This window comes from Necator americanus, chromosome X, assembly GCF_031761385.1.
Source record: "Necator americanus strain Aroian chromosome X, whole genome shotgun sequence".
In the NCBI taxonomy this organism is placed as follows: domain Eukaryota; kingdom Metazoa; phylum Nematoda; class Chromadorea; order Rhabditida; family Ancylostomatidae; genus Necator; species Necator americanus.
In genome coordinates, this window is record NC_087376.1 from 10,100,427 (window position 1) to 10,123,164 (window position 22,738).

At 43.4% G+C, this 22,738-nt stretch overlaps 4 protein-coding genes across 8 annotated transcripts; 1 reads left to right on the forward strand and 3 right to left on the reverse strand.

Moving 5' to 3' along the window:
* Positions 1-1,143: 1,143 nt before the first annotated feature.
* Positions 1,144-1,428, reverse strand: RB195_022137 (uncharacterized protein; the record flags this gene model as incomplete). The annotated part of the gene is made up of 1 exon (XM_013444907.2): positions 1,144-1,428. The coding sequence occupies one exon, from the start codon at positions 1,426-1,428 to the stop codon at positions 1,144-1,146; it is 285 nt and encodes a 94-aa protein (XP_013300361.1).
* Positions 1,429-1,443: 15 nt separating this feature from the next.
* On the reverse strand, positions 1,444-1,893 carry RB195_022138 (uncharacterized protein; the record flags this gene model as incomplete). Its single annotated transcript, XM_064209159.1, has 1 exon — positions 1,444-1,893. The coding sequence occupies one exon, from the start codon at positions 1,891-1,893 to the stop codon at positions 1,444-1,446; it is 450 nt and encodes a 149-aa protein (XP_064065040.1).
* A 52-nt stretch (positions 1,894-1,945) lies between these two features.
* Positions 1,946-4,746, reverse strand: RB195_022139 (uncharacterized protein; the record flags this gene model as incomplete). 3 transcript variants are annotated; one of them, XM_064209160.1, is made up of 7 exons in its annotated part: positions 1,946-2,293; positions 2,338-2,439; positions 2,534-3,119; positions 3,176-3,699; positions 3,794-4,490; positions 4,552-4,665; positions 4,727-4,746. In XM_064209160.1, the coding sequence occupies 7 exons, from the start codon at positions 4,744-4,746 to the stop codon at positions 1,946-1,948; spliced, it is 2,391 nt and encodes a 796-aa protein (XP_064065041.1). The 3 variants fall into 3 exon arrangements, with proteins under 3 accessions (XP_064065041.1, XP_064065042.1, XP_064065043.1); XM_064209161.1 differs by lacking the exons at positions 3,794-4,490; positions 4,552-4,665; positions 4,727-4,746; XM_064209162.1 differs by lacking the exons at positions 1,946-2,293; positions 2,338-2,439; positions 2,534-3,119; positions 3,176-3,699; positions 4,727-4,746 and having other exon boundaries at positions 3,725-4,490; positions 4,552-4,583.
* Positions 4,747-6,142: 1,396 nt separating this feature from the next.
* On the forward strand, positions 6,143-22,639 carry RB195_022140 (uncharacterized protein; the record flags this gene model as incomplete). 3 transcript variants are annotated; one of them, XM_064209165.1, is made up of 8 exons in its annotated part: positions 6,143-6,208; positions 10,018-10,130; positions 10,484-10,535; positions 18,071-18,330; positions 19,046-19,458; positions 19,593-19,738; positions 20,016-20,488; positions 22,537-22,639. In XM_064209165.1, 8 exons carry the CDS (start codon positions 6,143-6,145, stop codon positions 22,637-22,639), a joined length of 1,626 nt encoding a protein of 541 aa, XP_064065044.1. The 3 variants fall into 3 exon arrangements, with proteins under 3 accessions (XP_064065044.1, XP_064065045.1, XP_064065046.1); XM_064209163.1 differs by lacking the exons at positions 18,071-18,330; positions 19,046-19,458; positions 19,593-19,738; positions 20,016-20,488; positions 22,537-22,639 and adding an exon at positions 15,445-15,504; XM_064209164.1 differs by lacking the exons at positions 6,143-6,208; positions 10,018-10,130; positions 10,484-10,535; positions 22,537-22,639 and having other exon boundaries at positions 18,128-18,330; positions 19,975-20,229.
* Positions 22,640-22,738: the final 99 nt, after the last annotated feature.

The window sequence follows — 22,738 nt, forward strand, 5'->3', positions numbered from 1 at the left end:
TCAGCGATTTTTTGCCGCCTTTGTTTGCGTGCTGTAATTATGTCATTGATTCGGGGGCGGTCGTTAGGAACCTGCAGCTGATTATCTGCAGCCGAATAAGTGCCTACAGAAGAGGCTGTCGTTAGGCCAGAGCAGGCATATCTTAGGCTAACTGTGATCACTAAGCCACGCTCGTCGATCACCTCATTGAGGTCATGTGCCGTGTTTGCGTTGCAACAACGTGATAGAGTTGACTTCTGCGAAGGTTCAAAGAAGAAGGTGCAACAATGTAGCAACGTAGAAAGTGGAAAAAGAAACTTGGAAAATGAAAATGCTAAAAATGAAACAATAATATAGAAGATTTGTACAAGAACAAAACAGCATCAGAAAACATAAATGTAGGTGAAAACGTACCAATATAAAAGTTAAAAGTGTAAGAACGAGAACCTGGTCGTCGGAAGACGTAGATTTGTTATTGAAAAAACTACATAGAGAATATGGATTTATATTTGTATTTATGCAGAATATTTAATGCACGTTAGATGCTGCAATAGTCTGCAAAAGTTTCGATTTGTTTGTCCTACAGAAATAAAGCACTATTATTTCCTATTTCTGAGATTTCATGTGGAATCATTTATGCTTTCTGTTGTGTCCTCGCTTGAGTTGTGAAGATGGTTTATCCGAACGCTTACTTGCTTACAAACTAAACCAGAACCAGTGCCAAACATTGCTACGTAAATTGAACAGGTGAATAAGAACCTCTCAACACATTGAAATTACATACAATGGCAATAACACAATATACACGGCTACATGAACTAACATAGTCAACATCACTACGGCTCCAACACGTTCGATGTACCTCAACTGGCGCCCTAGGAACACTTCCACTGGAGAAAGATGCCTTAGCGTTGACGCACATGGTCGATAGCACTGCAAAACTGTTGCAAGTTTCTCCGACGTCCCTCCCTCCTTAATCTTCTGGAGGGTTCTTTTCAAGGTGTCCACAAAGCGTTCTACTGACCGTTTGACTGTGTATGGAACGGCGGCGAGCGAACGTGCTCAATTCCCTGCATGTTGCAGAATCCCTGGAACTCCTTCGCTGTAAACTGCGTACCGTTGTCTGATACGACCACCTTGGGATTTCCGAATCGTGCGAACAACTCAACGTTGTTCGCACGATTCGGAAATCCCAGGGTGGTCGTGTCTCAACGTTGCAGTGGTTGACGACGACGATATCCCAAAGAGTTCTGGCCACTTCGAATATGCATCAACTACCACAAGGTAAATCCTACCATTCAGTGGTCCCGCATAGTCGATATGAATTCTGTCCCATGGTTTCTTCTCAGTGGTCCAAGAATTGAGAACTGTCTTTTTTGGCATCTTCGCAGCTTCTTGACAGTTGCGGCAGTGGCGTACAGCTTCTTCCCTGTCCCTGTTGATGCTCATCCAGTATGCATATTCTCAGACGAGCATCTTCATTCTTGTCATTCGTGGATGTCCTTCATGCAGTTGCTTCAAAACTGCTTCTTGAAGTGAGGCTGGCACGACGATTCTGTGGCCAAAATATAGGCATCCGTTCTGCACTGACAGTGCGTGGCTCAGAGCCTTCCAGCTGTTGATTTGTTCTTTAGGCTTGCTTGGCCATGTTCCTGTCTGCAGCATCCATATGGCCTGCGATACCTTTTCATCCTTCCTAGACTCTTCCTCAGCAGCACTCTGAACAGCAAAAATGTCCTGTTTAATTTTGGCTATCACAATATCTTCTGTATGAACCGGTCTTGGAAGGATCAGGCGTGACAAGACGTAAGCTTGTCCAAACTCTGTCGTCTTCTGATATTCGATATCAAAGTCATATCCGAGAAGTATCAACTTCCAACGTTGCAGCCGATTTGCCGTGTATACGGGCACCATTTTCTTTAGCCCGAAAATGTGTGGCACATTTTCGGGCCGTGAGGAGCTTGAATCAACGTCCATATATGTAACGGTGGAACTTCCTAACAGCGAATATCAAGGCGAGTCCCTCTTTCTCGATCTGACCGTAGTTCGTTTCTGCAGCAGTGAGACTTCGGTTTGCGTGCCATATTGCTTTCTCGGTCCCATCCGGCATCCTGTGCAGAAACACTGTTCCAATTCCATGGTCTGACGCGTCGGCCGCTACAATTATATACGGACTAGGATCAAAATGCGTCAGAAGCAGGTCTGAAGCAAGCACTTTCTTGACGCGATTGAAGGCTGCTTCACATTCCTCATTCCATTTGAACGGAACGTCCTTCTTCAACAAAGCATCCAGCAGTGCGTGTAAATGGCGCATCTAAACGATCCATAGTAGTTGATCATACCAAGGAACGAGCGAACCTCTGCCACGTTCTTCGGTACTGGCATCTGGCGGATGGCCTCAATCTTCTCTGGGTCAGGGTTACGTTTGTCCTTATATATGCTGCATCCAAGATAACGGATCTGAGGCATCAAAAAGTTGCACTTCTTCAATCGGACGCTGATAGCCGTAATTGTGGATCCTCCCGAATAGTGCTTCCAGGTTATGGCGGTGCACCTGTTGTGTGCGGCCTTTGACTATAACGTCATCCTGATAGGCAGCAACGCCTTCCAGTCCACATATCATTGAATCCATGATGTGCTGGAATATGCCAGGTACTGACTTCACGCCGAAGGGTAGACGATTGTAGCGATACAGTCCTCTGTGCGTTTTAATCGTCAGCATTCCCTTCGATTCTTCTTCAACTTCCACCTGCAGATATGCTTCAGCGAAGTTGATATGCGTGAAAAGCTGTTCTCCATTCAGCTTCGTGAACACGTGCTCCGCGGTGGGCAACGGGTGCTGGTGCAACTGAAGTGCATCATTTAATCCTGTCGAGAAGTCTCCGCACAAGCGGATTTGTCCACTTTTCTTCTTGACTACAACGATAGGCGTGACCCACTCTGAATGCTCTACTGGGGAAATCACTTGTTCGGCAAATAGCCGATCAATTTCAGCATCCAAATCCGTCACGAAGGCATAGGGCACTGGTCGCTTCTTCTTGAAAACAGGTACTGCGTTGTCCCTCAACAGCAACTTCGCCTTAGTCTTGACGCATCTGCCAAGTTCGCATTGAATACTTCTGCGCATTGCTTCTTCAAGTCTGCGATAACTTCCTCCCGGTTTGTTTCTTCTTTAGTCACCATTCGGCAGTGGTACTTGCCTTTCAACTCCTTGTACGCTGGAAGTTGAATACACCACTCCAGTCCTAGCAGATTCGTGCTTTCGGTGACGTAACAAGTTCCATTACCTTGGATGTTCTTCCCAGTTATGCGGTCTCTGAAAAAGAAGTCTGTCGAGAATCTTCCATCAATCTTCATTGGTGATCCATCTGTCGTCTTGACTGGCATGATACAGGGTTTCAAGGGTGGAGAGCCAAGCTTTTTCCACCTTTGACGTGATACCAACGTGATACTTGTGTCGAGCTGGAAGCGTAGATAACGTGTCCTGATATTGACATCGGTTCGAGCGTTCTCAGCGGAGAAGGTGACAACGTTCTTGCACTGGCTTCTCTTGCGACGGTTGGATCGTCTTCTTAGTTTCTGTCGCAGCTTCTGTCCAGTGTTGGAGAAGAGAAGCGGACTTGTGCTTCTGTAGTGCGATCCTCCACAATTGACGCACTTCACATTCTTTTTCTGCACGACATGGACACCATGACTTCCTTCCATGTCTGTGTTGTCCATCTTCAATGCGGTGAAGTTCTCACATTCAACAACGAGGCCTTCTATCGTCATCCTCTGTGTGCGTATCCAGTCGACGGAGCATTCTGAGACGAACTTCGCGAAGCGACGGATCTTGAAATCCTGCTACGAACTGTAGCGTCTTCAGTGCTGTGTAGTCCAGCTCCTTCAGTCGAGCGTCTTCGTCCATCCGCTTGATCATGTTAGGGTAGTCGCGAAATGGTACATAACTGGCTGTCAGCAACTGGCAGTTTATCCTGAGACACTCGTACCATCGTCGAATCAGCCTCTTCTTTGACGCATCCAAATTCGCGACCGTCATCTCTAAATCGATCTCGTGCGGTTGTTTCGGTAGCATGTCATCCGCATATTTGCGATATGCATCCTCGTTCAGCTTTATGAGGATCAAATCGCGCTTCTTGCTATCCAGCAAGACCGAATCCCTGATGACCGGGCCGTACCTCTTGTACCAATAGGCGAAAGTGTGATCCACCTCTTCGTCGGACACGAACATTTGCACGTTCTTACTCAGCTGGTCGTATTGATCCCTGCTGACGTCCCGTACGGCGGTTCTCTGCGCGGGTGCCAAGGCGTTGAGTAGTGTTTTCATTTCTTCATGTTGAATTTCCATTTGTTGAACCATTGCTGCAAGAAAGTTCTCGAGCTGTGACTCCTTACCTTCTGTTCCTCGTGGTATCTTCAGTGGTTCCGATGGACTCGTTTGCGCTTCTTCTGCTTCTTCTTTCTTCTTGTTCCTTGATCGGGCTTCTGCTAAGTCTTCTTTCTTCTGGATCCTTAATCGTCACTTGTTGTGTCCTTGCTTGAGTTGTGAAGATGGTTTATTGGAGTGCTTACCTACAAACTAAACCAGAACCAGTACCAAACATTGCTACGTACATTGAGCGGGTGAATAAGAACGTCTCAACACATGGAAAATTACATACAATGGCAATAACACAATATACACCCCTACATAAACAAAGATAGTTAACATCTCTATGGTTCCAACACATTTGATGTATCTCTATACCTAAGCGATCGATATTCCATACGGAAGCAACACCAGAGATACGTAAGCATTGCATACCGCATGCTCCTTCAAGACATGTTTCGCATCGGGTGCCTGTAAAGAGGGTCCCGACGGAATTTCGAGCATGCCCCGGTCATGCATCATCAGAGCAATTAGCGATGGTGCGTGTCCTAAAGAGATTCACTTCCGTTGGCACCTAAATAGCTGACTCTGCTCACCTACTGCGAATCATACGCTGCATCACGGGCTAGGATATAATTCACTATCTACTAAATTGTTTTGAAGAATCAGACACATTCCTTGCAATTTTTTGACGTGAGGTGACAAACTCGCTTCCTTTCTTTATAAGAACACCATACAAAATCCCATGTACTTCTATCTAACACTATTACACTATTATTCTTTGACTAATTCGGTAATTTCGACAGCTCACACCATTATTCTTTGCATATTTCCTTGTAACTGTGCAGTTTTCTGCGTGTCTGTGGCTAGAAGAACATCTGAAACGGTTGTCTGCGTCTTCATGAAGGAGTGGAGCGTGACCTCGTCGAGATATGTTCGCGTATCCGCCGGCATATCCTCTGGGCACGTTATATCTCGGTGGCATTCGCGGAGAATCCGCCGTGACCCTCTGCACCGTTCCCCTTTCGCACCTCACTAGACGATGAGGGCCGAAGATGTGTAGTGTGATGGGTGGGACATAAGACAAACGCAGCGCTATGCTCTGCTGACGCTATTAACAGCTGCGCAGCGCAACTAACGATCGCCGTTGTCAGTCATTTCCCGTTAAGATTGGCTGTTGCGGAGGCTGCGGGTACCTAAAAATACGTACCCCCTAACAACGTGTCATGTATGAAAACGCAGCGTCGCATCTATCAGCAAGCGGAAGAGACAGCGCTAGCAGCCCATTGATCTCTGCTCGCGCGCAGACGGTGTGTATGCATCCCTTCGCTCGCATATGTGACCCGATGTTAACTGCGTCGTCGAAATATTCGATCGAGAGGGGTGTTTTTGCGCCGTTTTTCAGGAAAACTAGAGGAATTTAGCGTGATAACGCTCATACTCGTGATCTACGCCTTAACTTTTCCTTACCGTGGGAAGAGCCAACATAGTCAATTTCATGAAATCCTAGCTAGCTAAATGGAAGCCAACTTCTCATGAGTGAGGGCTTGATTTCAGCGAAGTCGGAGGCATAATGTATCGCAAATTAGCCCAAAAAAATAAGCCTAAGCCGAAGACTATCCTTCAGTGAAACGAAAAGCGCTACTAAGAAGACGATCTCAACAGGCGCAGACGTAAGATTATACTTGACGAGATCACAAATGCAAAGCTGCTCAAGAAGGAGGCGGGATAAAGCACTCACTATGTGGAACTGGCAAAGTCTTGCTTTCGTGATTTTCTCTCTCTCCATTGTGAATGGATGCTTTCTTAACTCTTGTCCCTACAGGAGATATGGACGCACACTTCGTTGTGCGTTATGCGGTAAGGTGAAGTTCTGATTTGATGCCACAAACTTTTCCAATTTGTGCAACAAACTCTACCTGACCAATTTTCTTATTTTGCGTTTTGCTCTCACATAGTTTTTTATGATCTCTCACAGTTCATAAACGCAGAAAAAAGTAAGGGTTAGGGACTTTGTGAGTATCGGACTTTTCCATCCAACGAGGACCATATTCTGGCTACTTTCTACTCAAGTGAGTGACAAAAAGGTGGGAAAATCCATGTAAGAAAGTAGGTCTTACAAAAGACTATTCAGTAGTTCTTGCATTTGTTTTCGTTTTGTAACATCATTTCAATATTGGAGTAAGGATTCATGCTTATACAGTAAGCTAAAACGATAAGATTTATTTTTTTATTTGCTGTATTTATTAAAGGCAGCGTATTAGGAAATTTACGATGGTAGGAACTCATCACGATCAGAAGATTAGAATGGGGCAAGGTTTCAGTTCATTGGTATGAGCGTAGTCACGTATATCTTTCTCTACTAAGCAAAGAAAAAGGCATGTGAATGATTATATCTCATCTCTTTCACCATGTCCTCAAGTCCAACTTATTACCGACGATAAGATGAAGACAGTCCGCAACGCTATGATTGCGCAGGCACGTCAGCTTCTGCTTCTCAATAAACCGCATCGTTAGAGAGAAGGAACCGCATAAGTATGCATCACACGGAGTTTTCTGGATTAAGCCCCCTTACGATCATACTTCTGAACTACACCCCTAACCCTATGTATTCTCTTAGAAATCACAACGTCGTCAATTTTGTAGTAGAATGTGGTAGACTTCAAAACTCGTAGTGCTTGTTCAGTAGATGGGTTGGCTCTTTTACTGATCCGTCAGCGCCTGTTCGAATATGGTTCGAGTGTGAATGGTGGCAGACAATTAATGGTTCGAATGTGAACAGTGGTAGGCAGCGGCGTATCACGATTTTGACGTGGTATGGAGCCTACGCCGAAAGCATAGAGTTCGAGTAGGAGATTGCAGAACACAGCGTGGTTCCGCTTATCCTTCCCTAATCGTTGTAATCGCTTTAATCCCCGCGAAATACGTAAGGACGCACCTCTATGCACAAGTTCTGGTCCCCTCAGCAACCTGTCCACTGGTTTCATCTGAATAGACAGGTGAGAGGACATCACTGATCTCTGACCGCTCGCAAGTGGATGCAGTCTATGCACAAGGGGGCGACTGCAACTGAAATTGTCGTAAAAACGGCGTATTCTACATAGTTTATTACGACGATTAGAAAAAGATGGGCTGAAGCACGCTTGTTTCCACAATCTACTGCCTGAACTCTACGCTCTCGATGGGGATTCCGCACCACGTCAAAGTCGCCGCCTTTGAGTACAGGTGGAAGAAATCAAGTTCTAAGTCTGCTGAGGAAAGAAGAGTTTAACAGTAGCAGGAAATATTAACACAGTAACAGCAGTGGAATGATGATTTATGGCATATGTTACTATGCGTACCCTATCTAAATCAAAAAGTCGTGCATGAACCTTTTGGAATGAGTTTAGAACTGCTTAGTTAGAGCAAGTTTCACATCACATTAGATGGGGTAGAATAGTTTTTGAAAAGCTCAAATAATGTGCTTTAATAATGCAGGGATTATTCAGTATCGAATGGGAATGCAAATGTACTCAAACTACTCAGTGAACTACCACGTGAAAATTTTTGGTCATTCTTAATTTCCCAGTTCAGAAAGTGGAGTAGAGGATAGTGCCGTGTGAATTGCTCTTTGCCCAAAATTGACGCACAGAACTGAGAGTGCAGAAAAAAAAACAAAATGAAACTACAGAACTGTTGTCGACAGCAGAGATTGCTCATACGTCTTTAAATACTTGGCATATTCTTGGGTATTTTGCTGGAAAGATGTTCTATGCAAGTTTTGCAGAGAAGCACACGGCCATTAAGTTAAATATTATGTGAATTATGTACAAACAAGAAAAGAAATTCGCTCAAAACTACCGGAGTCTGCTACTCATTTACTGCAGCCGATTCACCCTCTACTCTATGCTATTCTCTTATGCTCCATTGACTTATTTGGGTCAACTCCTCGGCACTTAGGTTTGCAACAACATCAGTGTCGACTATGTTATAACCAAATACGTACCGCGAGAAGAGGGATTTTCGGATAGCTTAAAATAAGCACTTTAGAAATTTCCTTCTATGAAGTTCTGCAAAGACTAAAGGTTATAAACATACCGGCGCATACATTTGTTCTGCATACATTATTTACAGTTTTTATTGGAACGATGGTAGTGCGGATTTCTGCATTTCAGGAAATGACAAGTAGTCCTTCGGCGTTCTGAGTATGAAATACATGGCCATAAGGTCAAAATGTCATCTCCACTATGAGATAAGAGCTATCGTAATTTGTTTGGTCCGCACAAAACTGCGTCAATTACTAACCAGATAAATTGTTTAACGAGTACATATTCGTTGAATACTCTCTGCAAGAGTGAGGGCTTGGTACACCTAGTTCTACCCAAACGTGGCTTTCTATCCAATCTCTACGGCTTTAGAGAAAAAAACTACAAATTCTCTGCTTTCTAGTTCGTGGAAAACTGATGTGGCTCAAATGCTGCTGGGTGGTGCTGTTATTATTTCGCTTAACGGCCTAAAGTTTTGACGATTACGCTTTCTTGACTATTGGAAATATTGCTTTGTTTGCAACTGTCAAATCAAACATTTTTTTCTGACATGAGCGGAATTTCACTTACAATCCTTTTTGAAACGGAGGAGACACGCAAATTTGCGCTTTTTCAGTTCCATTAGGTTTGCGAATAAAATCCACACTCATATTTACAGTGGCTACCGACGTGTGAATTTCATGTGAAGCGTAGACGCTGATCGGTACTGGTGATTGCATGTGATCTGCAGCTTAAATAACGGCATATAAAGGAGAGAGGTCACTGGTTACCGCTAAGTGCTTGTTCCTGTTATTCATACTAGGATTTCTAGCGAAACCTATTCCAGAATGTTGCCTTCGTTGTGATCTCATTTTAACACCGAATAACACCAGAGATATTCCGGACTGCTGCCAAATATCCGTACGACATAAAGGAATGAGTTATTTGGCGAACAGTGATCTCTTGCTGTTCGTATCGTCATGTAAGCTCCAGGCCGTATGAAATCACCTAGCTCAACCACCACCTGCAATGCATAACACTCTGCAGTGAGTATTGCTGTCGGTGATAATATTTTCCGCAAAAACAATGAAACCAGAGGTTGGTTGCGCCAGCTCTGTTGAATAAGTTATCTTTGATCAACTTTGGTTAGTGTCTGTAGAATTGCCAGAAGGAGATGGCTGGTAGTCCAAATTGCAAAAACTAGAGCATTGAAGAGTTCTGAAGAGCATGTCAAAATGTTAAACTAACAGAGCGAAATAAAAAAACGAGATAAAAAATTTCCCTCTAACAGACGTCCAGGTTAGATGAAGCAGATGACCGGGTTCAAAGATACTAGGACAAGAATTTGAGCGATTAGTGCTGGGAGAATGTTACTACCATGAAATCTAATTGTTATGCACATTCTTAATGAAAGTCATCTTCGTGGTCAGGTTGGATTTTACAATACTAGTCTTTTTTGCTTCTTAGAAAGGGGATTCGTAAACGTAAAAATTTCGTATTTCGTAAAAATTCGTAGACGTAAAAACGTTCACTGGAAACATGGTGTCAATACTACCTAGTCGTAGCACATACACAATTAAACATGAGGATTGTTCTTTTTTCATGAGTTCTTCATTTTCTCTCACTTGCTTAAAACCAAAATCTCATGAAGAACTTCTTGTTTAGCTCCATCTCGGGAAGGGATATGTCATGGAGATGGCCAGTGTTGCACACATAATCACTGTTTTCCTTCCAAAGACTGCGGGACAAGAGATTCATGCCCCGAAAATTTCTGTAGAGTGAGTTTTGCATAGTTTTCGTCTGTTGATCCCGTTCAGTGTAGGGATTCTGGTGGTCTCCAAATACAAAGCAACGGAAAGGAATTGCTCAATGAAATTGCAATCTCGCTATAGGAGAAACAAGCCCATCTGAAAATAGCGTTATTTTGGCTTCGTGACGTGCTTATCCTTTCCTCCGTAGCGGATTATGTTTATCATACCATTTTTCCATCTCGCAAATTAAAGATTAGTCCTTTTCTCTCTAATATCTGACTTGAACCTCGACGAAGAATACTTCTATGTATACAGCCGTAAAATCTGTTCTGCACAAGATGTGTGACATGTGGAATGTACTGAAAATTCTTATATTTCAGTTTGACAGCCACTCGGGAGTCTGCATTACGAAGCTTCTTTGCTGCACAAGTAGTAAGAGTTTTCTATAATAAATTATATATTAGAGGTACAAGACATCCAAGTCATAGAATTGCTTCATAACGTGTGGTTGCTGCAGGAACCAAATAACATTGTTTCCAACAGGTTTCAGAAAGTAAAGAAAAGAAAGTAGAGAAGAAAAAGAAGGAAGAAGAAAGTAAAGAAAGAGTAGAAAGCAAACCATCTAAAAAGGTGTCACAAAGATGTTTTCAAGAGAAGAATTGGAAAAGTAGAAACTTCATGGTTCAATTTTTTTTAAATTCTCAGCTGCATTTTTGTATGGCTGTTTATACATAAGCCAGAGGATGGTGAGTACAGAAAGGTGTGCAGAATGTGTTCTGATGATGTACAACTCAGAAAAGAAGCATGCGCAACATTCAGATGAAAAAGGCGTAGAAATGTATTTAATAGCTTTCTACAATCTTGCAATCTTGTGCAAATTGTACACAACTTTCGGTTCTTCTTACATCGTACATGCGCCATCTACAGCAAAGTAGTTCTTGTTTTTTTTTACAACAACACTGACACATTACATTTGATTATATTATACTTGAAACAAATAGAGAGTAACGACAAATCCACAGAATTTTTTGACTTTATCGGTGGACGGGTGTTACTCCCCAACGCCGCTCTTCACCAGGACATGATCTCCTCAAATATACCCGAGGCCATCCTGTTCGATCCTCAGCTAGAGCTTGCAAAAAATCAATCAGTTCGTAGCTATTCCATATCCTGCCAAACCTTACGCCTAGCCTGGACTGCCAATCAACGCCGAGTGTCCTCAGATCTTCCTTTACCATCTCCGTTCAGAACTTTCTGTGATGGCCAGAACACATTCTCTTGTCTGGGTCTGCGACCACCCTCATTCCAACTTGGAGAAGACGTTCGGACGATCTCCTCATAACGTAGTCAAAGAAGTGTAGACGGTTTTCTGTGACTACTTCGAAAGGCTGGGCAAGATATTGATATTCTCCACGTGTCAACCACCGGTACCCCATATCCACTTCCCAGCAAAGTTCTTCGTTTTGCACATCCGCACATCGTTATATGGCGAAATGATAAGAGGCAGATTCGCAGCTTGAATTCGCTTGTAATGGGGGTAGAGCACAGGGACTTGGTCAATGAGTTGAATGCCGAATTGGCTTAAGCGCACCTCTGCTGTAATATCTCTGTCGTAGCTGGCTTCGCTTTTCAGCATAGAGCCCGAGTAACAGAACCCATTCACGTGTTCAGTAGGTGGTCCGTTCTCCCTGGTTCCAGGTATGGGTCTCGATGAGACTCATACCTGCTTGGATTTATCGGTTGAGTTGCAGTTCGTAGGCTGCGGTTAATTCCGGTACAAGGTTAACGAAATGTAACTTTGTGCTACTTGAAGCGAGTATCATTACATCGTTGGCGTACCCATTAAGGGACGTGCAAGCGGTGCTAAAACGACGTCGGTGGACACTGCTCAACTGTTACTCGCATTACGTCGACGGCAATGTTGAACAGAAATTGCCCCTTGTCTCACTTTAGTTTCCACTTCCACTGGTGATCTAACTGGTGTTCGAACTGCAGCTGCTTACGTCGTTTATTAGGCTACGAATTTTCCTGGAATTGCATCGGGGGGGGGGGGGGGGGGGAGCGCATTGAGAAGACGGCCTCGGTAAGGAGAATCGAAAGCGGCTTCGAAGTCCAAAAATGCTAACTGTAGGGGCTTCAAATACTGCTGCCACACTTCAATCGCTCTCCACACAATAAACACCTGATCAATCGTTCATCGACCAGGGCGAAAGCCGGTATCCTTTCGTCAATCCATATTGAAAGGATGATCTTCGTCATCTCACCAATCCAGAAGGAGGAAGAGATTTGAGCATTTCTGCGATAATTCCATTGTCTCCGCCAGATTTTCCATTCTTCTTGTTTTTTTACACACACCAAAACTTCTGACTCCGTCGGTGGCTCTTCGCTGGTCGCGGTGAATATTGGTTGTTGGGCGTGGACGAGTACACTGACAGACGTCACTTGTCGGTTTAGCAAGGTTTTAAAAGGTTCTCATAGCCTCCCCGACATTGAATCCGTTGGCAGTGTTTAGGACAGGGGCAAGAAAACACCTGTTCGTCTTGCCGCTATTCTGTCTTAGCAGACTATAGGGTTTTCTCGAGTTCTTGTCTTCCCACGCCTTTTCAAAGTCTTTCTCTCTTAACGTCCATTCGTTCTCACGTATCACATTTCAGCTAGCGACGCAACTTCTTTCTCAGACGCTTCTCCTTGCTGAAGTCACCAGTGGTGCGGGCTACACATACAGAATTATACGTGGATATTTTCTGCGTAGATGCAAATGCGAATTTATTTGCAGGTGCCAGAACTGAATAGTTTTCTTTGCAGTGTCCTGAATGTATTTAGTGAAAGAGTCAGCGTCATTCACTCTCTTCTAGATCCGTAGTCTAATGTTGATCGACACTTGTTTTTTCTGCATTCGTAGTCTTTCAAACCTGCCAAGTCGAGGTTCGGTTGATGTTGAACTCCACGACTCCTTTTCTAGAACCGTGCCTTCAAACTGAGAAGAACTGTGCAGTGGTTGAAATCGAATGCGGCTTCCCAGACAGCCCTACATAAACAGAATACTTAATCTTAAAATGAGAATGAGGTGCTTTTAAAAGTTCAAGGAAAAAGTGTGGAGTGTGAGAGAAAAGTGTGATTTGTCATACTAGATTTTAAAAGTTTAATTTTTGTTCTTTCATCCCAAGAAAACTTTCATTTTTGTTCACAGGAAATGCTTTTGTCCAACGTTCATTTTCACTTCCATCATTACATAACTTGCTGAGGCATTTACTCACAAGAGTAGCTCTTCTCAATTCATTTTCTATAGGCATGAATATTCACTTGTAAAGGTATGAATTCTGCGTAGGCAAATAACTACTTTTCACTATATAAGAACACTTCATTCTAATTTTCATGATTAACTACTCCGTGGACGCGCCGTTACTCTCTTTTTTTTCAAATATAATTGTGTCAATATTGCAAGAGAACAGTGTAAGGATTTCCTCGCTGCGTGGTAAGACGTCTGGCGAACTCTTCTAATGACGAACGAATCCGTGCTTTATGGGTGGGAGGAATACGGGTAGGAATTTTCAACTTGACAAATCGAAATGAGTTTGATATCATTTGATTGATAATTTATTCTCCAGCGAAACAGCGTAGTTTAAATATGGGAGTGTTTTCTAAGAACCACGCAAATCAGGCATTTGTAAAAACAGTAAGACTTCCTCCCACTTTGGCTTGTTGAAATCTTCCTTCAACTCTCATAATTTGACGATTCCGACTTCGCTTCTTAGCGAGAGGAGAGGGTCTTAAAAAAGTACCAAGTTTCTCAATTGAAACATTAAGTGTATTTATGTTTTCTTGTTATGCCAACGAGGTTTAGGTGAAACTTTTTTATTGGTCTGACGTTTCGACAAACTCGTCTTTTTCAAGGGCCTGAAAATGGTTCGAGGTCTTTGATACCATGCATATCCCATCAAACTCTTCCCCTCTCCTCGCCAACCCTCGATATTGTTCCAAGTACACTACGCAAGACCTTAAAAGGAAAACAACTGACCAGTTTCATCGAGTAGGGGGGTTGGTTGGTAAACCACCGCGTTCTTCAAGATTGTCACCAAGGCGAATGAGGTCTACGCTCTGTGCAGTATCCTTAAGCACTGATGTGTGGATAACGTTAAGGAACTGCATGTGGAGCAATCTTATAGCTCACAGAGTGTTACGAACGGCAAGAAGTCATTGGTAATTGATAAGCACTCATTTTTGTTATTCATGGCCGGATTCCTGACGGGAAATCCAGAATGCTTCCAATGCCTACCTAGCAGATATTTCCTTCTCGTGCGCCAATATTGTACATTTTATTTCAAACTCATTTCCATCATGCTTATCATTTTTGTGGCGCCCCAACGGTGTCATCGAACTCCCTCGCCTTTTATCAGCCAAATGTTCCTTGATACGCACGTTCAACATCGTTCCGGTTTCTCCAATATAAGCGGCGTTGCACGTTAGGCATTCTATTTGCTAAATAACTCCGATGTTTGCGCAATCATTAAAAATCATGAATCACTAAAACTAGCCACAAGCATAGCTAGTTCAAACGGTTACTCGAGATTGAAATCTAACAGCCAATCTCGAACTACGAACAACACAATGAGGATCCCACGTGAAGGTAGAATTCCTTTGTGCATCCCATTCGTCTCTGACTCCTTAATTGCTGCTATACATCGGACTTTTTTGCGAGCACAGCTGTAAGACGATGTTGTGTTGGTGAACATCCCGAACGACAGCATCAAGCGACAGTTAGTTCGCAATAGTTTCTACGATAATAGGCAATGCGTGTCAGAATGTTGCGTGGTTTGTCCATTCGGTAAGGCCGGTGATTGCGCGAACATCGGAGTTACTTACCAAATAGAATGCCTAACGTGCAACGCCATTTATATTGGAGAAACCGGAACGATGCTGAACGTGCATATCAAGGAACATTTGGGTGATAAAAGGCGAGGGAGTTCGATGACACCGTTAGGGCGCCACAAAAATGATAAGCATGATGGAAATGAGTTTGAAATAAAATGTACAATATTGGCGCACGGGAAGGAAATATCTGCCAGGTAGGCATTGGAAGCATTCTGGATTTCCCCTCAGGAATCCGTCCATGAATAACAAAAATGAGTGCTTATCAATTACCAATGACTTCCTGCCGTTCGTAACACTCTGTGAGCTATAAGATTGCCCCACATGCAGTTCCTTAACGTTATCCACACATAAGTACTTAAGGATACTGCACAGTGCGTAGATCTCATTCGCCTTGGTGACAATCTTTAAGAACGCGGTGGTTTACCAACCCCGCTAGTCGGTGAAACTGGTCAGTTGTTTTCCTTTTAAGGTCTTGCGTGGTGTACTTGGAACAATATCGAGGGATGGCGAGGAGAGAGGAGGAGTTTGATGGGATATGCGTGGCATCAAAGACCTCGAACCATTTTCAGGCCTTTGAAAAAGACGAGTTTGTCGAAACGTCAGGTCAATAAAAAAGTTTCACCTAAACCTCGTTGGCATAACAAGAAAACATAAATACATTCTCAAATGTCGAGGTTTCAAGAAGAGAGGACTTGGAGATTGATTCGTCCCTAGTTTGAATCCAAGTAGCAAGGAGAGAAGTTGTCGAAGCAGCCGAAAAGTTGCTATTAGGAGCCGAAATATGTCTGAATTTTGTGAGATTTCTGTTGTATGTGCACAAACTAACTTCGTTTGTACACTGGAACAGCGCAAAGTTTGAAAATCCCACTTTCCTTATTTTTCCTTTCATATCTTCTCTACTTTGCATCTCCGTTAATCTCCAGAACAGCGTTCAAATTGAAAGAACCTGATCAGAGTTCTTGAAACACATAATGTGCTTTAATATATAAAGCTCGTTTTACCCTGTATAGGTTATTTCGCTTTCTCATAACACTTTCTTTTCATAATTTTCCATAGTAAGGAAGATTATGAAGCTTTCAGTTAGATTTTATGCAAATATTTCGAATCTATGCTCCTTAAATCACAAAAAATTGAGTTTGCCACAGCATTTCGAGTTGAATGATATCGTTTTCAAAGCTATTTGAGACTATTTTTTCTATCAGACACAGACCGCGGCCCTGCTGTTTTCGCACCTCAGTCAGGGCTGGCCTATTGTACCATCACACATATCCTCAAGGCGCTGGTGTCTGATCCTCTAATTTGTAGCCGCTGGTAATCTAGAAGAAAGCACCTCCACAAAAGTTCTGCAAAGCTCAAAGTAATCAGAATAGATGAATCTCATCATAACGAGTCGAATGTGTATTATTTTTACATCATTTATAAGCGTTCATTTATTCACTAGGTTCTGTAAAGAAATAGAATTTTTAGAACCAGCTTTGAGGGCATCGCATCAAAATTTGATTTTGTTCCCATGTTTCAGTGTGGTTGTCATGATTCTTCACAGCTTTGTCACCGAATTTCAGCTTTCGCAGACAAAATCACAAGAAGTTGCTCCTTGAAAAGCATCACAAATTACGGTCCTCAGATCGTGCAAATGTGTAAGATTAGGAACAATAAAAAAAGAACAAAGAGGACAAAAAAGTTTTCAAAAAGCTTATAACAATGTAAACATCCAACAGGCCTGGCACAGCCAGATTTGGTTGAATTTGCACCAGTGAAGAACGCAGTTTATTTCGAAATAACTTAACACCTTACGTAATTCGACTAGATGCGAAAAGTTTTTTGCCGTAATAAAGTTGTTTCAATGTTGAATTCACGTTGTGTAACCTATTTGGAAAATAACCTGGGTTAAAATAACATTATCACAAGAATGTTGTCTACTGCAATTAACCTTTCCTAGTGTATCATTTGTGAGGTGGGAGCATTGAGCAGTACGCCACGTACAAACTAAATTTTTGTCTCCAAGGTTCACACCACTGATGCCTATCTCCACGTTAGTTCTGTGAGAAATCGGAGTAGTGACGCTATAAAGCTATGAAATGGGGTGTCACGACTCGCCAGCCGTGGCTAATGCCCGTGTTGCGTTTCTTTTTTTTTCTACGACTACTCTGCGCGTAAATCTCCTTGCTATTCCTCTGCTTCTGGTTGGTAACCTGCCTTATTCGGAAAGTGAAAACACATATGCACTTATTATATTAACGTATAATCATATTAACGGCTGCTTAAGTAGTAGCGAACAGTTTACATTGGGTGATGTGGAACCTTATCTTTATCAATAGGATTATGTCGTTCACTTCATTTTATGTTGAAGCATCATTCTTTGACAACTGTTGGGGGAAAACAAGAGGAAAACCCATTTTTCGAATAATGCATTCAAATAGTGTCTGTATTATATTGGTAACGGAAGAGTGTTTAGAGCTGAAGTTTGAATGTTCTCGAAATGTAGAATTGACGCGTTTAGAACTAAAACTGTGAAATGATTTGCCTTTACTTATTTCAATAGAAAGGAAGAAAGCTTTGTTAGAAAAACGCAAATCTTATTTCACAGAAAATTCCATTACTATTACTATTACTTTTCACTAATCAGTGAAACCACGGATCTCTCTCACTAGAGGGATCACAGCCGTTAATCGCGAGGCTAGGTGGTGCGTCCCTGGGTGGAAAATAGGGGACTAATCGCAGACCAAAAGCGACCTTGTGCTTCCTCAGAGACCCAGGTGGATTCAGGGGATAGACTCCCTTTTTGTGCTTAGCCAGGACTGACTCATGACATCCTTGTATCCCGCACGACGGTCCGGTTAAAAGCCTGCAATCAAGTGACTGGGAGGTGGAAGGGAGGCGGTTTGGAGTCGCCTCCAACAAATAAGCTCCACATGTGCACTTTGGGAGAACGGAAGTTCTCACAAAAACTAGAGGACTAGAGGTTTGCTACCTGCCCATGGGTTTTATAATTTTACGCATGTCACAGTAATACAAAAGAGTCTCCTGATTATGGAGGAAAGCCTGGTACGGTAGCGCCAGGAAGGACGGGGTTGCAGGAGTCATATAGGCTGCAGAAACGGGAAAAGACTAGGATTCGAAGGCTTGCATCGGACACGGCCATCAAAGATCTGATGATGCAAGGCAAGAAGACTAAGTACGACGTCATCGGGCTTACCGAGACGAGGCGACCTCACCCACTGAATGCCGTGTATGACACTGGAGAAGAACTGTTCTCAGGAACATGCTACAGTACAGGAGTTGTTGGAGTTGGTGTCCCCGTCAACACGAGTATGCCAAAGAACATCGATTCTTGTGGTTCAAGATGTGGAGCAACGTCAGTTTTGACTATATTCGTCGCTCAGGCTCCAACATCAAGCTACTAAGAAGACGGAGTCGAAGCCTTCTATATGGGCCTGGAGAAGTTCTACCGAGAAGATCATACCTCCTACAAAGTCACAATTGGCGATTTAAACGCCAAAGTTGACCCAATAAGAACAGCTGAGGGACTTTGCATCTGGTCCCACGGCCTACAATGAAATGAACAGGGGGAGAGGCTCTCCGAATTCATCATGAGGACTAAGACCATTCATGGGAACTCGCAATTCCAGAAGCCCACCTCTCTACGCTGGACGAAGGAGTCACCCAGTGGAGGGTACCGTAATGAAATGGACCACATCATCGTCAATAACAGGTTCTGCCTGAAGGACGTCGCTGCTGTGCCAAAGTTCTATCACACTCCGAGGAAGATTTTCCTTCACAAGGAGAGCAGAGAAAGCCGCCAAGTTCAGAGAGAGAAATCCCAGGACTACCATCAACTGGGATCTCTTCGCTACGCTAGCCTGCTTTTGGGAAGATTCTGCAATGGACAACATCGACGAGGAATATGACCTGCTTGTCGAACACCTTCACGACTGCGCGAAGAAGGCTGAGAGTTTTAAAACCACCAGGAGGCGATTGTCTCTTGAAACTCTTGAGCTGATACGCCAGCGTGGAGCAGCACGAGCCGCAGATAACCAAGAACTCAAATCCTAGCTCGCAAGTCTTTGCAGAGAGGCGATAAAGGAAGACCTTAAAGAGAGAAGAGCAGAAGTGCTGGCTGAAGCTGCAGAGGCGGGGAAAAGCGTCCGCTATGCCCGTCGAGACTTCGCCAGTCGCAATTCGATGATGACTGCTCTCCGAAACCCGAAGGGAACAACCATTGCATCGAGAAGGGGCATGGAGAAAATCTTCTACGACTTCTACTCTGATCTCTTCGACAGCCATGTCCACTTGCCTCCTCACCATCTGAGGGGAGACGGACATGTCATTCCAGAGGTTCTCCCGTCCGAAGTACGACATGCTATCATGTCGGTAAGAAATCGTACGGCACCCGGTCCCGACAGAATAAGATCAGAAGAACCTTCTGCCAGTACTCATCAACACCCTGGCGAGGATCTTCACACGTTGCCTGTCGGAATGCAAGGTTCCTAAACAATGGAAGACCAACAAGACCGTGTTGTTGTATAAAAAGGAAGATCCACATGACATCGGCAACTATCGCCCAATCTGCTTGCTGTCCGTCATCTACAAGCTCTTTATAAGAGTGATCCTTAATAGGATTGAAAAAGTCTTGGATGAAGGACAGCCATGCGAGCAAGCATTGTTTCGAAACTCATCGAGGTATCACGAGAGTACAGGATGCTGCTCGGTCTCACCTTCTTCGACCTGAAAAAGACCTTCTTCGACCTGCTCAGTACATAAAGGTACTTCGAGAGTTGTACAGAAACTCCACGACCGGAATTTCGCCATTCTACAAGAATATCATCATTGAACGTGAAGAGTGGGTCCGACAGGGTGATACAATCTCACCCGAAATATTCACAGCCACCCTCGAGAACGCAATGCGAAAGTTGGAATAGGACGAAATGGGAATAAAGGTTGATGGTCGGCAGCTGCACCACTTGCGCTTTCCTGACGACATCGCACTGATAACATCTAGCATCAGCCAAGCGGAACGAATGCTGACCGAATTCGACTAAGCATGTGGATGCATCAGCTGAATCTGCAAAAGACGATGTTCATGCGGAACGGATGGGTCTCGGATGTCCCATTCACGCTCAACGGAACGAACATATCCGAATGCACCAGCTACGTTTATCTGGGTCGGGAATTGAACATGATGAACGACCTGACCCCGAACTGGGCAGGAGGAGACCAGCGGCTTTGGGAGCGTATAAGAGCATTGAGGATGTAGCGAAGAAGATCAGGAACACCCGGCTCCGTGCTCACCTCTTCAACACCACCCTACTTCCTGCTTCGACCTATGCTTCAGAAACCTGGGCACTTCGCAAGCAGAAAGCGAACGCGGTGAGCGTCATTGAACGCGCAATTGAGAGAGTTATGCTAGGAGTAACCTGTTTCATGCATGTGAGTGACGGGATTCGAAGTTCTCTCCTACGTCAGCGATCGATGATAAGAGACGCCGCCGCGTTTGCCAAGGACAGTAAAATAAGGTGGGCCGGACACGTGATTTTAACGAACCAGAGCCGTGAGCGACTGAGTTCTCCGCGATATTATGCGCGCTGCAGGAAGACCGCCGACCCGACGGTCAGATTTCTTCACGAAATCCTTCAAAGAAAATTATGATACTTTTCGTATCCCACGCGAAAGTAGGAACTACTGGGTGATTCTGGCACGCGATCGGGACAAATGGAGGAAGTACTGGCGCCTGCTCGACTGGTTCGAAGATCAACGGGAGTCAAGGTGATCAAGGTAATCAATCAGTGAAGGCGAGCTCCGGCTTTAGCCGATTTCAGACTTTCTGTGGTGCTTGCTTCGCTCAGACTGGCTATGAATAAATAAAGAGCAATAATGTGATTTTCTTTTTCTTTCTTTCTCTTCTTCTGCATCATATATCTTTTCCTTGTCCTATTTCTCCGTTCTACTTGTTTTCTTTATTGTTTACTTGTTCTGTAGTGTCTCTGTCATGTTTCTCTAATTTTCAAAGTTGTGTTTTTTTAATCTTTTTATGGATTTTATGTCTACTTTGTTCTTTTTGCTCCTTCATAAATGATTTTGGCTCCAATATCTCTGCTTTCGTTCATGCAACATGAAATTTGCCTCCAACCTCTCTACTCTCGATCATGCAACATGTTTCATCCTCATCCCACATGTTTACTTCATTCACATTTGTTTCATTTTGCTGTATCTTACTGTTTCATCATCCGTTCTTGTATTTGTTTCTTTCTTCCTACTCCTTTTTGACCTTATTTTCATTCCCTGACTCTATCTTTACTTCACACCCTACCCTGTAATTGCTTTGCTCCTAAACAGTGAATGCGTAGTGCTTGATAACCGCACTTAAATCACAACATGGATACATGCCAATAACACTGTAGCTAAGCAAACCCAATTCGCATAGAAAATAGCGGAACTTTCTAAAATGAAAGTGAAGGGTCTTCTCCAGGATTTTTTTCAAATTGGAAAAAAGTAACGTTTTTACGAGACATCCAGAACTGCCTTGCTCCAATATTGACCAGATAATGGAGAAAAAGTGCGAAGTAAAGTCAGAGGGGCCCACGGCAAAACTTATGTAGCTCAGACTTCATTTGATTCTGCAGTTCCTAAAAATTCTCAATAGACTTTGTTTTTGATGTCTTTGGACTTATTTTCAGGACTTTCCTTTCTTGGAAGAGTAGTTTTCTGCTACTATACATCCAATCATGGAAATAGTAAGGAAAATCAAATTCTTCACTTTCAAAGTTAAGTTCCGCGTTTTTCCGAAGAGGTAAACGAATAAACCAAAACCACCCAAAGCAATTAATACTTTTCTGAACACAGAAACTTGAAGGTTAATTTCATTTCCGCCTAAATGTCTGTGCCTGTGGATGGCTATTCATTTCGGTTTCCAAACTTTACCAGCTCCCAACACTCCGGTTACTGTGAAGATAGTAAGGTTGCCGTAGTGAAGAAATATATGTTGGTGAAGTGCTGGACATAAATGTAAAAAGAGTACAGTATCTGATATTACTCAGTCCGTTTGAAATACGCCATACATAAATTCGGAATCGTTTGAGGAATACGAATGAGTAAGTAGCCGATATAATAAATCGTGGAGGTTAGCCGACGTATCAGACTATGCAGTCGCAGCGAAACCTCTAAACAACTGCGCTATACCCGCCCAAGCGTTGTCCGTAGATAAAACTAATCAATGGGAAGCAATATTTTTTCAAGAATCTCATCAAAAATTACAGAAGCAAATCGAAACTATTGAGGTGCTTAGGCTCTTGTTATGCTCTTACACACTGGGGAAAATGGAGTATAAAAGTGAAGAACACAATGCCTCCTGTTGGTGAAGCTAAAACAATAGCGACAAACATAACAATAAAACGGAAGAGGAAGTTCAGTAATGTGTGAAGATATACCTGGTACTGTGAGAATCAGATAAGAAAAGCAATGAACCTAACTATGTTTAAAGGAAAACAAGAAAAAGTTTTTTTTTTCCGCTGGTGAAAAACAAATAGAAGGGAGAAGCAGGACAAGTGAAACAGAGATGATACAGAAGTAAGCGTCGCGCAGTGGAAGCAGCTCTCGACTCACGCAAGGAGAAAGCCTTACCTCTGATGGATGATCTGGGCTTCGCTCCCATTGGGAGCATCCTCTAGAGGCTCAGGCTAGCGATGCGGTCGCTGGTGTTGTCCCAAGCCTCCTTGATCAGTTCTTGGTCTGCATGTGTCCGGTGGCTAGGGTGCTTCCAGTGTGCT